The sequence below is a fragment of the Plectropomus leopardus genome, chromosome 6, assembly GCF_008729295.1.
Source record: "Plectropomus leopardus isolate mb chromosome 6, YSFRI_Pleo_2.0, whole genome shotgun sequence".
NCBI classification, from domain to species: Eukaryota; Metazoa; Chordata; class Actinopteri; order Perciformes; family Serranidae; genus Plectropomus; species Plectropomus leopardus.
This window is the reverse complement of record NC_056468.1, coordinates 23,447,494-23,462,941: the sequence shown is the minus strand read 5'-3', so window position 1 is coordinate 23,462,941 and position 15,448 is coordinate 23,447,494. Positions and strand designations below refer to the sequence as shown.

General features: G+C 43.8%; 1 protein-coding gene across 1 annotated transcript in view; it reads left to right on the top strand.

The window, feature by feature from the left end:
- The first annotated feature begins 201 nt into the window (after positions 1-201).
- The window catches only part of ptch1 (patched 1), a 58,004-nt gene continuing 42,757 nt past the window's right edge, over positions 202-15,448 (top strand). Inside the window, exons 1-2 of the mRNA XM_042488180.1 lie at positions 202-722; positions 2,137-2,329. Coding sequence (XP_042344114.1) covers positions 552-722; positions 2,137-2,329 — 364 coding nt within the window. The 5' untranslated portion in view covers positions 202-551. The remainder of the gene's footprint in view (positions 723-2,136; positions 2,330-15,448) is intronic.

Genomic DNA, 15,448 nt, shown 5'->3' with positions numbered 1-15,448 from the left:
AGCAGCTAATAATAGTCGTGTTTGCTGAGTAATTTTTGCCCTTCTGGAACCAATCAGATGCAAGAAAGTCCTGCAATCTGACAGCCCTAGAGGCGGGATCTCGAGTCTTTTTTTCTCCTTTCACCCCTCCTCCTCCTCTGCCTCCAAATGGAGAGAGGTCTTTTTCTCCTCTTCTATTGAATCTCAGAGTTGGCCGTGACGCGCGGCCCAGGGGAAGACCACATAGATCTCACCAGAATGCAACGACCATCGAGGTTTCTAACCCGACGACTTGTGTATGGGAATCACTTTGCGAACCTCGCTTTTTGAGAGAAACTCACTTTTTTATTTTGAAGAGACACGGTGAATGCGGTGAAAGCGGTGGAGACCTCCGGATCGCGAAATGTTGGGATGGAAGGCGCAGACTTTGACTCGCCGTCTCCAACCGGAGTATGAAGTCCTACTTCACGGGTGTGAGATCTCCGAGAGTGAAACTTTGTTGCCTTGGGATATCGCTACACGCTTTCGGGGAAATACTATAAAGTGGGAAACGATCTCGCAGTCCCCGCAACATGGCCTCGGCTGCTAATGCGCCCTCCGAGCAGGAAAACAGAGACCCCGATCGGCCGAGGATAACGCGGAGGAACAGGGGGGACTATACCCGCAACACACCGCTGGATTTGGAGTATTTGCAGCGGCCGAGTTACTGCGATGCGGGCTTTGCTTTGGAGCAAATCACCGAGGTGCTTATTTCTCATCCTAACCGGGAGAGAGCTTATGGTCTTGGTTTCATTGTATTCGCCCGAAAAAGTGGTCAAACTATGTCCAGTCGCTGCTAGGTAACGGGGCGGGCTGGGTAGGGGGACACAGGGGTAAGGCAAGGTTGTACCGAGCTGAGTTTACGAGTGCAACATTTCATCTGCAGCTTCAGTTTTAGGATGTGAAATAGTATTTGCAAACACAACCAGGCGATTGTTCCTAATGCAACATCCCAACCTATAACGGTCTCAGACAGGGCAAAACATGCAGCTCTCACTCACAGTCAACACTGACTGTTTCATAACATCCAGCTCTCTCTGCTCGCGAGCTGCTTAAAAAGTTTTTAAAAATGGGTTTGCATGACAGCATGTAGACTTGGGAGACTTAGCGTAAAGAAGAGAAGTTAAAAAATCCATGTGGCTGCCCTCTTCCGTTCACAAATATTGTGAGTCCCCCTGTGATGGCTCCTCCACTCCCCACGCAGGCCGGAACACACGGGCTGCTGGACGGGGAGTGCAGTTGTGTGTGGTGGTGTTTGTGGGTTTCACCACATGCACCTTTTCGCAGTGTTTGATATCAAAGGTTGATGTTAGGGCTGTGTTAGTGACACATTACTCCCAAAATGTGGAGTATGAAGTGATCTTTCAGTTAATTCACAGGGAACATGTGAGAAATGTGCATCCAAAGCAGGATTTTAACACCATGCTGCCTGTATTTTTGCATGATATCCATGTGCAATAGAGACACAGAGGAGGCTTACTATCAAAAGTTAACCCCTTTATATACCTCCATGCGCTCTGCAGAGTCAAGCTGCAAACCTATTATGAGCAAACTCTTGACACCCCAATGTCAGTCTGTGTGCATTAACATCCCCATAACTCATCACCGCTGCAGCGAAATGACAGAAATGGACCAGGCTGTGTGTGTGGGTGACCTGCAGGGGATGAAGATATCTTCTCCTTAGCATGTCTCCTGCTAAGGTTACAGTTTATACGTGTTACTGATATGACAGAACCTGTGGCTCTCACTCTGGGGAGCCCTTTGTGGTTTCTCGGTGGTCGTCAGCAGAATGTATATTTCAATCATCACAAGTTAGCAGAGGGAAACAGTGAATGGTTTATTATTTCTCTCATTTTCCACAGAGCCGTTATTATAGATATATTTGTAGTCTTATAGTGATTCATAACAGCTAGTCTGATCAGATGAGGCTCCTTGGGTCAAATTGTACCCCATAGTTTGTATATTTCATGACTGTTTGACTTTTGGGACCTCCTGTAATCATTTCTTTGACTGTATAACAGGGATTTTCTCATAAAGCTCACAGATGAACCTGTTCAGGTAAGTGCAGTGTTTTATGTTTGAACTGACAGTAACATTGGGAATCTTGTCTCATTGTAGGGGAAGGCGACGGGGAGAAAAGCACCTCTATGGCTGAGAGCAAAGTTCCAGAGACTTTTATTCAGGCTGGGCTGTTACATACAAAAGAACTGCGGAAAGTTTTTGGTTGTGGGCCTCATGATTTTCGGAGCTTTTGCTGTGGGCTTAAGGGCAGCTAATTTGGAGACAGACGTGGAGAAACTCTGGGTGGAAGGTAAGACATTCTCATTTCTTATTGGCTGCTTTTGACAAGTTGTACATTTTTTTTCCATTTTTGCAGTGTTTCTGTGTTTATAAGTAAGATGCTGGGACTTATTATTCCACATCTTCTGAATTTATACAATCTGATATTGCATGTTTGAAACAGCATGGGATGGTTTAGATTGGAAGAAGAGAGAGGTTTGTGGATGCTACTAAACAAGCCAGGGGGATTGTTTATTGTTTAGGCCCTGGCAAGTAGCCAAGTGAAGCTTAAAAATGATTTGATTTATCCAAGCATACTGCTCAAGCTTCTCAAACTAAGTTAGATGCACACACAAGATGTGCAAGAGGAGGCTTTAACTGCACTCAGAAGTAAGGTTGTAATTAAGTTCATAAGCAGCTTTTTGGGTAGAGGAAATTTTTGTCAAAGCCGCCATTTTGTGAGAGTGTGTGAGTGTGTGTGTGTGTGTGAGTGTGTGTCTGCCTGCCCCCAGCAGTTGAATGCTCAGAGACTGTGTGTGGTCCCGTTTTGGACAGCTCTCAACTTTCCAAAAAGATTTGTCTCCGGCTGCAGGGAAAAAGCGGAGTGAGGACAGGAACTCGTGTTTGTGGAGTGGATAGGCAGCTCACTTGTTGTCATTCTTTCAGAAACAACTTATGAAGACTGAATGTTTTTAAGGAAAAAAGGGAACTGTGCGTATGGGTGGTGCTTGGGGGGTAAGGGGAAGGGGCTGTGCTTTTTTCCTTCCCTTTGATCCGCATTCCTGCACTTAGGGCTAGAGTCGGCTGTCGGAGTCATGAATGGAGGAGCAGATTTTGCTGCTGAGAAAGTAAATAAGTGTTTTTTGGTCATGGAAAAAAATAAATAAATAAAAATAGTACTTATATGTAGTTGTTGTCACATTTGTGAGGTTGCTTTTTTGTTTTAATGCCATTTTAACTCCCCTCTCTCAAATAACAAAAAAATACAGCTCATAAGATCAAACATTAAAGCAGACTGATTCCGGCACAGATCAAACACCCCACACCTCCTCCCTGGGTTGGCTGTTCTCTCCTTGCGTGCTGCTGCAGGGGTCTGACAGACAGCGTGTTCTTCTAATCTGTGGCGCAGGCGCAGTTGGCAGCGGTTTAGGCAGAGGGGAGTCTCCTCAGTACAGGACTCCTGATTGTAGCCAGAGGAACACACTGTTTTCACACCCTTTTCACATGTCAGACCACGGTCATGTGAACTACGGTGAGCGGCACCATATGAAACTCAATGTTGCTACAGACTGCAGAGTGCATCCATCCTTTGTAGACTGGCAGTGCTTGAATTGATCAAAAAAAAAAAACATAATTACTGACTGTTTTGATAATTAATCATCGTTTCACAAATGAAGTTTGATATCTGTGATTGCTGGAAACAGCTTCTTTTTTGTGATGTAATCTGCGTTTTCTGTTTCTTATCTTTATGAAACAGGAAGATCTTTGTGACAACAAAACAAAATAAGAAATTGACGGGTTTCCCTTTTGGGCTGTGGTAACTTTTGATTTATATTTCTCTTTATTTACTCTTCCGTGTCACACTATTGCCCTTCTGGGAGCTCTTCTGGAAGTAAGGTATTTAGCCATTTTTTGGCAAACATTTTATTTGGAGCATATTGAGCAAACAGAGAAACAGCAGAAAAGTACATTATGCTGCAGTAACGGTTGGTGTTTTGATACTTTTTCATACTTTGTGGCACTTAATAAACTTACGCTTTTGAAAACCATTGTCAAAAATTCAAGTTGGCCAGAGATGCTTTGCTTCATAAAGCAGAAAACTACAAAGCACATTCAAAGTCTACAGGACATGATATGTCTCATACTGAAAAAAAATATCATTTGGATGGATTTTTAGAAAGTTATTTAGATTTGTTTTGAAGATTTGCTGCTTTTTTCTTAGTTTCCTATCATTACTAATACTTTTTTTGTGTACGTCAGACAAAATCTCTCAGTTCAGGCCCTTGTAACTTGTGACTGGTGTTTGCCGTTATTCTTGTTTGTGGCCTAAAAGATGAAATAGGTGTTCAAAAACTATCCACCAGCCATAATTTGCTGTTTGCTGGCATTAAATCAGATTCACTTGCACATAACTGGTGATTAAATTGTTACATGGACTGTCTTTTTGCTTGACCTGTCTTTAAGTGTTTTGTCTTTCACTGAAGTTGCAAGACTTTTTACGTCTCTTGCATGATCTCTTGTCCAGCACCCAGTGTTTATCGTCTGGATGTGCGTGCTTTTGTAAACTTTTCACTGAAGTTGCACCATATAGTTTTGTCAGAACAGGCTAGCTTTATGTTGAACCCTGACAGTTGAATTAAACTTTGGTAGACATTTACAACACATTCTCAAACTGGCTCATAGTGATACACATAGACCTGCTCACACACACAGACACTGACAAAGAGCCTGGGCTGCGGTGGTTTCCTAGGTCCCGGTACGTGAGGGGTTCCAGATGTTGATAGGGAGAGATCTGTTTGTTTAGATTAGACTGCACAGCTGAGGGATAGATTAGTTCTGCCTGGACCGTGGAACGCTGTGCTGGGCCGTGCTGGGGGACTGGCCCATCGTCTGAGAGGAAAAAGAGGAGAGAGGAGGAGAGGACAGAGCGGCTGTTTATGTTTCATTTGGAACTGCCCTCCGCAGGCGACCCATGGACGACCCCGCCTGGAAGCTGTGTGGCCTGTGGACGCACGCATGCACACACACACACACACACACACAATACACCCAGCTCATATTAGATCCTTCAAATCCTTTACAATCAACTGGAGCTGCATTTTCGCGTCGGTGATCTCATGTCGTGTCTGTCGTCACCTGCTTTTTTGCAGCAGACCACCATTAGCTGCGTACCGGAGCGGGCTAGTGTGTTTATTCTACACGCCGTCACGTGCCGCAGCTTTTGCAGGGATTGTCTCTTCTCACACAGTGCTCACTCAGCACTGTTTATAAACACTCAGACACAGGAAGTTCTGTTTATTAGACAAAGCGACAGAGACCAATGGGGAGTGAGACGCATGCCTGCACAAAGAGGCGATTGTGTCAAACCTCTGAGGATGTATGGGGGTTTGTGTTTTTCTAAACATATAAGGAGTGATAGTAATACTTTTTAAGGTCTCTCTTCCTGCCCAGACCACATAAAACGATAGTGGTGTGACTGCATCCACACACTGCAGATAAACGCTGTGTTTATGTCCACTGTGGCACTCACAGGAAATAATTGGCTCAAACAGGAAGTCGTAGTATTGTGGTCTTGTATCTCGCTCTCTCCCCACACACAAATGTGGCTTGCCGCCCTCTGTGCGCTTTCCTCAACGTCAAAACACATGGCGAGGGGTTCGACTTCAGATACATCATCCTCAGTTTCAAATTGCAGATGATTCGACATGATCTTGCGATGATTAACTCTAAGCCACGTTCAGGGAGCGGAGGCATACAAGAGAGGAATAAGACCCCTTTAGAGTTCCTCCTGGCCACAAATGGAAAATGGAGCCATCCCTTGGCATTCTGGGTTAAGGCAAACATAGGCCAAATTGTAAAGAAAATAGCAGCGCCGCCTGCCTCTAATTAAAACAGTATCGCGTAAACATTGGCTTTCCTGTAGGACGGCCCCTCACTCTTTCACTCTGTTTTTGTGCTAAGAGAGGGCCGGCTGGAGATGTGGCTGTGGTTGAGGGGCTGTGTTGATGGGTGAGAGAGGGTACAGGCAGGAGAAAATTTGGAAATGGGGCTTTTGAAGCTCAAGCTCCGGGCAAGGGTTGAAGTTGAAACTGGGGGTAAAGCAGATGAGACGGAGCAGTACTGTAATCTGGGCTGAGATGTGGTTAGCCCATAGCTTTAGCATCAGCCAGAGAGAGAATGGGGCCCTCAGCATTCAAAGGATGTCTTTTGTTTTCATGGTGGACACAGAGATATGTGTGAAGTTGAAATGAGTTTATAGTCCCAAGATTTATGGCCTGGACTGGGACAGAGGGTGTATGGATTGGAGTCTGAAGGCTACAGACTTGAGGGGAGGCCCCAAGTCCTGGAGGGCTTTCTTGGGGGACATAAGTGTAGAGGCCAGGGGCCACGGGGGTAGACCCCTGGGACCCTGAGGTCATCTCGTAGAGGCCCTGCTATTTAAAACCTCACCTGATACTCACCCTGTGGCCTGGGTGCAGAGTGAAGACTCACAGCAGAGGGGATGGAGGGGGGGTGGAGGATTGGTGGGGTGGAAGAAAAACAGCAGAAGTCACAGCTGTCACCATAAACTGTTTGTACATTCATGTATATGCATTTGTGTCTGCCCGTATGAGTGCATCTCATGAGCCAGATGTTGTAAGGAGACTACCCTCCTGTGTCGTTTTATGAATTTGGGTTTAACCTTTTGACATCTGTCCTCCAGCAGAGGGCAGTGAATCAAATGTAATTTTCTTGCTTTCATTTCAGAATAACTGTATAATAATTCAAACAAATATCAAACTTCTGCATTAATGCGAGTGATCAGTCCTGCTGTAATGACTGTTGAAGAATGACACGACAAAGAGGAGGCAAGCTAAAGTCATACTCCCCAAATGTTCATTATTATTGTTCCTCTGCCTGCAGTTTATCCCTGATATCAATATGGTAACAGTTAAATGGTGCCAATCCATGTTTGTGTGCCTGATTTAAAGTTCAGAATCAACCCTGATAGGACTGATTTTTTTTCTTAAATGACTCCCTCCCTTTCTTCCATGTCTGTTTTGTATCTAGTGTGATTAAGAGCTAAGTTGACAGAGTTGGTGGTTGTTTTGTTGTTTTGCTGGTAATGGCAGCAGAGAGGGGAGCGGTATAATGTTAAGTGCATGCGGAAGAAGCCTTGACATCCTTTCTTGTGGACGAAGATGAGGAGGAGGAAGAGGAGAAGGAGGAGGAGGAGGAGGAGGAGGAGTGCCCTGAATGTGGCGTCTCCACTGAGAGGATTGTGGTTTGCATGATTGAATTATCCAGCTTTTGATGTGTATGGGAGCACTGATACATGCATGGATGCACGCGCACATACGCACACATTCTCATATGCAGAAAGGCTTTGGAGTTTTTTGGGTTCTGTGAATGAGTAGGTGGTTGACCAGGGCTGGCATGGCAGGCTATTTTCATGGGCCTCTCCTTTGCTATTTTCTCGTCTTTTTTCATCTGTTTTCCTCCTTTTTTTCTTTCACTCCGTCCATCACACTCCATCTTCGACTGCTTTCATTCAGCAGCCGCAAGCAATCAAACACACAAATGTGCCCACACCCAATATTTTTCCTGGTTTGCACAGAATACACTACATAGAGTCATCTATCTTTCTCTCTACATCCATTTCACCGTGAGCATTCACGCGCACATGCACACTTTTTCACATTTTCCAAACTGGACTCAATTAAGTTTGTGTTTATCAGTTCGCTACAAACAGGATTAAACCTCTATAGAAGGAATAACATTCCAGCGTGTTGTGTTAAACTTTACGAGTTGATGAAAAGTGCAGGCTTGCTGGTGAGGGATTTAGTGTGGGGAAACATTGCGCCTCTGGTACTGTACACAGACTTACAGTGCTGTTTTCTCAAGCTCGCTCTCCCTCATTTGAAAGCAGTTTTGTGTATATTACCCCTACCTGGCAAAAGTGAAATAACTTTTAAAAAACTTGTTCACCATGCTGTGTGTGTGTCTGTGTCAGGCGAATGCACTCCCATTCACAAACGACATCCTGAGATGCCTCCAAGCTCTCTGTTTACATTTTGCATTCTTTCAAGCGCTCTTATTCAAAAACCAGAGCCCTGCGAATGACCGACCACAGGAGACTGTGGAGAGAATTACCCTCCCCCCTCTACCTCCTTCTCTCTCCCTCTCTCTCTCTTCTATCCCTCTCTTTTCCTCTCTGCCAGAAAGGTCTCTCTCTTTACCCGAGCCTCCTCCTCCCACCACCACCACTCCCCCGTCCCTGGCTGGAGAGAGTGGCCTCAGAATGCCAGATGTATTACAGAGTGAGCCACGGCAATGTAAACACTCAGCCCTGCCATGAGAGCAGGGTGGTCTGGCCTCCCTCCTTCCCTTCCCTCCCCAACTATCCCTCCCTCCCTCCCTCTTCCCCTTTCCTCTCTTCCCTCCCTCACAGTGCTGACTGCCAGAGGGGTGGAGAAAGTACAAAACAGCAGAGGGAGTGTGTGTATGTGTGTGTGTGTGTGTGTGTGTGTGTGTGTGTGTGTGTGTGTGTGTGGGGGGGGGGGGCAAGGGAAGAGGCAGGAGTATAGTAGCGGTAGTGTGTTTGTGTTTTGGCTGCAGTGCCTACCGTACACCGGGAGAAAGATTGGGGTGTGGATTGATGCTTTTCAGACTGCAAGAGCAGAGAATTTTTCATGCAAACATACTACAAACATCTCCAATTTGTGTGTGGAATTTTTGAAGCCCCTCTGGCACGCATGGGTTACGTACGTAGCTGTATAGTTCATTGCAATTCCTACAGCGCAACGTCATAGAATCTGGCAGCAGTGGCAATTACACAAGTACCACACATGCACACGCAAGGCATAAAGATACAGCGATATAAAACATTTCCTCTCTCAGATGATTGAGAGGTTTGGAGCTCCAGATTGAGTCAGTATGCGTCAGAGTGAAATAGTCTCCGGTGCTGAGACCGCCCTGCGAGTCTGACTAAAGCATGAGGACATTGGGAGCACTTGTAACCCAACAGGCTGTTGTGCTTAAAGTGCAGCAAAGCCTGATGGGTATCACTTATTTTCTGTCTCTATGGTTTTCTGTTATAAACATTCACATCTGACATGTTTTTGTCCAGAGCTGCTCACAGCAAGTCCTGAACAGTAGTCGTGTGCATGTCCCATGCCATATTTAGGCCAGATGCAGGATAACAATTTCAGTATAGGAAGAAAAGATCTGCACATTGCATGGAAAAGGGTGATGTTTGTGCTGGGGCTTAATCAGGCAAAATGCAAACATTGTTGCCTCTTCCAGTTTAGGTTTAAAAGTTTGTATTCCAGTGTTTTTATGCTGTTTTCCTGCTCAAATATAGTATAGTACAAATATAGATTGAGCTTTGGTATCACTTGATTTGTTTGCTGAATCTTTGAGCAGTATTTTTTAGTTAATGCCTCTTTTATCATTATTTTCATATTAACAATGGATCAAATCTCTGTGTAATGTGAATAGCTTAAAGTGGTAAACCCACAGAGTATAATCACCAACACTGTAGTTCCCATCAGCACTACAGAGTGTTTTAGCCTCTTTTAGCTCATTGTTTTGGTTTTCTGGACTGTAACCTTCCTTTTGTGGTCTACTCTCACAGTTCTCATCAGTGATGTTTTTGGCTCACATAAGGCAGCTGTATGAAGCAAACTAACTCTCATAAACCCACTGTACACTACACTAAGTTAGCAACAACCTGGCGAACATTGTGGAGCATTTAGCAGCTTAAGAGCCAAACATTTCTCTCAGGAGTTGGCAGAGAGCAAAACAAATCTAAACAAGCGTGAATATTAGACTTCCATTCGTCAGGTTGGCAAACAAATAAGAAACTGTTCGCTGACACATTGACTGTAACAGCTTTATGAAGTGGGAGTTTTATGCCGGCATTATGTTGAGCTGCAACTTAAGATTGTCGATTAATCTGTCCATTATTTTCTTGGTTAATGGATTTGTCATTTGGTCGAGAAAATGTTTTTTAAAAAAAAGTTGAGCTGTGTTTAGATGACATCCTTAAATGTTGTGTTTTGTGTACAACATTCACATTTAAGCAGCTGAAACTGATTAATTGATTGCCAAATTAATTGCCAATTACTTTGATAGTTGACAACTTATCAATTAACCGATTGCAGCTCTGGTGTTAACAGCTTTCTGCTCTGCCCTCAAGTAGCCAAAACCATTTGATGCAAGTGAGCAGTCCAGAATATTTTGCAGAATGAAAAATGTGACCGAAGGTATCAAATGCAGTATTGACTTGTACCAATTGACACCAGTACTGATAACTTTTAAATGATACAGAAATCTAGTAACCATAAACGTATTTATGCGTAAAGGTAACAAAAAATGTAATATAAGAATAAAGTAACTGGAAAGAAATGTAGTTTATTTTAGTCCATTCACTCTCTCTCTTACTCTGCATCTTCTGTTCCACACTTTGGAATGTATGATTTTGGGATACCTGGAATCACAGGCCATCTTTCCAGGAAATGACAGAGAGATGGCTAGTTGAGATTGGCTGCTCAGGCTCATGTCACGGTCTGTTATGGCTGGGCTGGGGGCCAATCACAGGACAGTAAATGCAGCAGAGGGAGATCGCTCACCTGGCTTGCATTGGACAGGCACCGACAGGAGATACAGGATGAGAGCTTTTTTCCCAGCTGTGCTGGAGTTGATTGAATAATTGTTTCGCCTAATTATTTTTGTAATGTCTCTTGTTTTACTTAAAATACTGTACTATCTGTGGAGATTAACACTTAAACACTTTTTACAATTGCAGCAACATCAAATCACACATGTCCTCTTGGTCGTCAATTAATACATAATTTGTCCATTGTATTGGGGTATTTTTAATTGAACCACAACCGCTGCACACATGCACGCACATGCTGCAATCACAGACTTTCAGTCAGCGTTTTCTTGCCCTACTACTCTTTCCACTGCTCTGTGAATCCATTGGCATTGAATAGGATTTTTTTTTTTGGTTGGAGGTGGGGGGTTGGGAGGGGAGAGTGGGACCTGAATGAAGGCAGCAACGTGGAAGAATCTGCCCATTGAGGAGTGTGTGAATGTACACCTCGGGCCCAGGGGAAGCTGCATTGGGAGCCAGCCGACTGCTAAATACACCCATTTTAGGGGCTGCAGGGGCCGGACAGGTGATTAGCATAATCAGGGGCGAGGGGAGCCATACATATGGTAATGCTGGAGTTGGGGGGTGAAGGGTTGGTGGTATGGGTGGGGGCTCGGAGAGAAGGGTGTGGGGGGGGGGGGTTGGCAGCTGGGGTGTCACATTTGTGTCAGGGGTCGGGGTGCTCGGGGGTGTGTAGCTGCACGAGGAGACACTCGGCTACAGCTGCACGTCAGAGCATTTCCACTCTGTTTCTTATCATTTCTTCTTCTCTCTTTTCTGTCATCCTCTCACATTTTTCCTCTTATTTGTGGTCACCCACTCTCTACCTTGCTGGTTTTACCCTTCTTCTGTGTGGCAGCCCCCTCCTCTTTGAAAGCTGAAAGGAGAGAGGGAAAAAGAGAGAGGGGGAGCAAGAGAGTGAGGGGGGCTCCACATGGGTCAGATAGGGTCTCGGCTCTCAGTGAGGCCTTTCATCACATATTTGTGTCTATGTGCACACCTGCATTGCAGAGACAACATTCAAAACTGCTACTTTGTATACTGCAGTGTATGCTGCTGCCCCGACTATTATTACTCGTACTTGTACAAAAACTACTACAACTCAACCTTTAGACCAAGTTTTTCTGATGCAGTCTAGCATACGATAAAAGTCTAGAGATATTATTGTGATTCAGGATGAAGGCAAAAGTTGCTCATTGTTTATGGCAAATCAAGTCATATGACAAATATTGTAAACAAACTGATTTTCCTTTTAAAAGTTACTTCTTTGGCAGGAAACTGTGGCAGTTAGAACTTTGTTACTTAGCTTTTCTTAAAGGAGATGTATTCATCATTCAGAGTCTGATCCACGATTGGTTGCACACAGCTTTCAACATAGAGGTGGCTGAGCTAGCAGCTAACAGTGCTAACAGCACAAACAGTGCTGCCACATGCAACAGTGCTGACAGAGTTATCCGTTTTAACCTTTCGGGGTAAACTGGAGGGTGGGCATAACATTTTTCAACTTTTGACTTATTAATGCAGTACAGAGTGGCGAGTGATTAGCTAGCCAGTGGAACATGCACACAGGGACTACTCGCACAGCCGGACCGTACACCACAACAAACCATAAAGAAGCTCAGATTATAACACAAAGGGAGCCCAACTTAATTTCCTACATAAGAGTTATTAGTCTACTATATCTGCATATAGAAAATACTTATTTCAAGCTATATTAATGTATATACATAGCCTTGAACATTTTCGATCATACTAAGAGGTCATTGCATTTCTCATCTTCACAGTGTAGTAAGTTTTACATTTTTTCAGCCATACCTTGTGGCTGCAAAGAGTTGTTAACATTTAGTCTTTATTTGGTCTCAGGATAGCAGTAACAGCTCTGTTATGAAGCAAGAGATATTTTCCCAGCAGGAAAATCAAAGAAGTAAAAAAATGAGTGACTATGGCTGTGGAGCCCCTCTGGGGTCCCATGGAAGAAAAAAAAATTGATGTGTAAATCTGTGTGAATGGATTTGTATAAGATGCCCTCTGACCCATAATTTGTGTGCATGATTTCATATAAACATGCACTTACATTCCTCAATTGTGTGCACGGTTTTGTAAAATGTGCCCTTGTATTTGCAATTCATTCCTTTCTGACAGGATCATCATTATTTGTTCATAAAAAACAATATTTTATAACAATAAGTATTGAAATCTAAACCAATTATAGCTAGAGATTTTGGGATCTCTGTGAATGTCAGATATGCATTATATGGTATTATTAGAAGGATAAACTCTTCATCTTTCATTTAGACAAACCAAAATGTTACCAGATCTCTTGGGATGTAACCTTTTCCCTTCCCTCGCCTTAACTATGAATTATCATGAACTGTATGAACTATACAGCTGTGATACTTCCAGCACCCAAATAGCCTATCTCACATCAGGATAAATGAAATACTTTCACAGAATTCTCATTAGAACTTTTTTCTATTGTCATATTAGCCATAAATCATACATCAACAGACAGAATGATTAAGAATACTAACTCTGTGAATATCTTGGTTGTATTTTATAAGATGCGTATGTATCATCATTTGCATTCTGATATAAAACCAGATCACTAAACTTTGCACACATAAATCTGAGGGCACAGGTTACCAATCCGTTCACATAGATTTACACATTGTCTTTTTCTGCCATGTGACCTCAGAGGGGCTCTGCAGAGAGCAGATGGTAAAAGGTGGAAGCAGACGAGTGGTGGAGGAAGACAACAGGTGGGTTCCTCCCAGTGATCAAAGCGCTGTCAGGTGATTGGCAGGAGCAGCTGAGAAGGAGACAAACAGGAAAGAAAAGAGGAGAGGAGGTGGTGACGTGAGGTAGGGACTTAGCGTGGGAAATTCTACCTGAACAGTCTGACCAGTAGCAAAGTCAAATAAGAGATGTTTGAGAGGATGATGCAACAAGGATTTGTAAATCACATATGCGCTTTGTGTGCCTTCTGCACATTTGTTCTTCATTGCTAAAGCTCTTAAATAGCTTGAAAATCGGCCTTAGCATAAGCAGCTGTGTCTGATTTTCTATATGAGAGCCTTTTGTTTGAGCTTATCGTGTCTGTGGAGATCATGATATTTCTATCTTAACAATTACCTTATCTTAAGACAGTCACATGAAAACACACGTTTTTTTGTTACATATGACATCTCATGCAACAGGTGTAACTTGCCATGTTACATCTTTTTTAAAACCCCTTCCTTTTATGTAAATCTGATAGATTTTTTTTCCCTATAATGTGTGGTAAACGTATAAAAACATCAAATTCATATGCATTTTATAAATCTTGACTGTGTTTAACTATCTTTTCAAGTAGCTTTTGGCTGTTTTTGTAGTTTTTGAGAATGGTTTTCAAAGATCACATTCTCATGTAGGTGTTCTGCAGAGGGCTGTGCTGAGAGCTCTCCGTCTACTTTGGCGGTATAGGGGGCTCAGGGTATGGGAGGTCGCTGTAGACTTGGTGGCAGAGAGATGACCTGGTTTTGGGGGGCTTCCTCTCACCACAGGGGGTCCCTGCTGAGAGGGGGCCTAATCCAGCTAATCCTTTCTCTGCACACACACACACACACACACACACACACACACACACACTTGCACACAAAGATGTGTTTAGCCACATGCACGAACATACAGTATATTTGCGTATGCGTGCATGAGGTCCTGCTCATACACAAATGATGCATTAAGCGTCTTATAGCATGGTCAAGTATTAAATCAGACTCCTCTTAATGAAAGTAAAACGGATTCTGTAGAAAGGTCATTCCATTCATTTGTATACCAGCATCACGCTCAGGAGTTCCCGGAGTTGTTTGCTGCTGGTGCATGTTTTCCCTGAAAGTGAGGGATGCTTCCGTTGTCAGGAGTAAGAGATGTGCAGGGGGTGGGGCTACGCTGTTGTGTGTTGCATGGAAAAGAGAGAAAGTTGGCGAGAGGAAAGGGGGGTGGGCTGGCTTTGACAGAGGGGCCGGGCTGATTGCCATCATGATCTGGCCAATCACAGAGTAGAGCTGAATAGAGCAAAGAGAGAGAAAATGAGAGTATAAAGACGAGGGGGAGTTCAGAGCTGAAAGGAGGGAGGGGGGTGATGTCAGTTCCTTAGAAACCTACTTTCTCCCTTTTCGTCCCTGCAGCCCCCCGTTCCCCTACTTTGAGAATAGGGGGGACCAGGGGTTAATGTTATGCAACACAGTGAATACCCGCACTGAGTGCTCCAATACAGTGACACACATTGGCCTGCTTCTCTTCTTCTTCTTCTTCTTCTCCTCTCCTCTTCTGTTCTTTTCTCACTTTGATTCTGTGCAGGTTTATTTTTGAGAGGAGCTCAGTTTAGAAGTGTTTTTGACCACTCAACAGGAAACACATGCATGCAGATATAACACACATACATAGATGGGTGGCAGTACACATTAACGCAGGTGTGTCAGTTTGAGGATGTCTGCTGCTAGAGGGCAGTGCTGACATGATTGGTCAAATCATTGATTTAGAGCTGCTACTACTCACACAGCAAGCAAACAAACTCTTGCAGATGGAGCACGAAAGAGTCGGCAAGATATTCTATGAGAGACAACATCATTTGGAAAGCATATTGAGTCTAAACAACTGCTTGCTGTTGCTCGGAAAAATGGAAACATTCGGATGTGTGCTTGTCCACTTATTTTAGTTGCATCCAACAAGGAAGAGGTTAAAGACTAAGAAAAGCAGAAAAACAGTTCTGAGAAACTGGAAGCAGTGAATTTGTTGATGTATTGTTAAAGA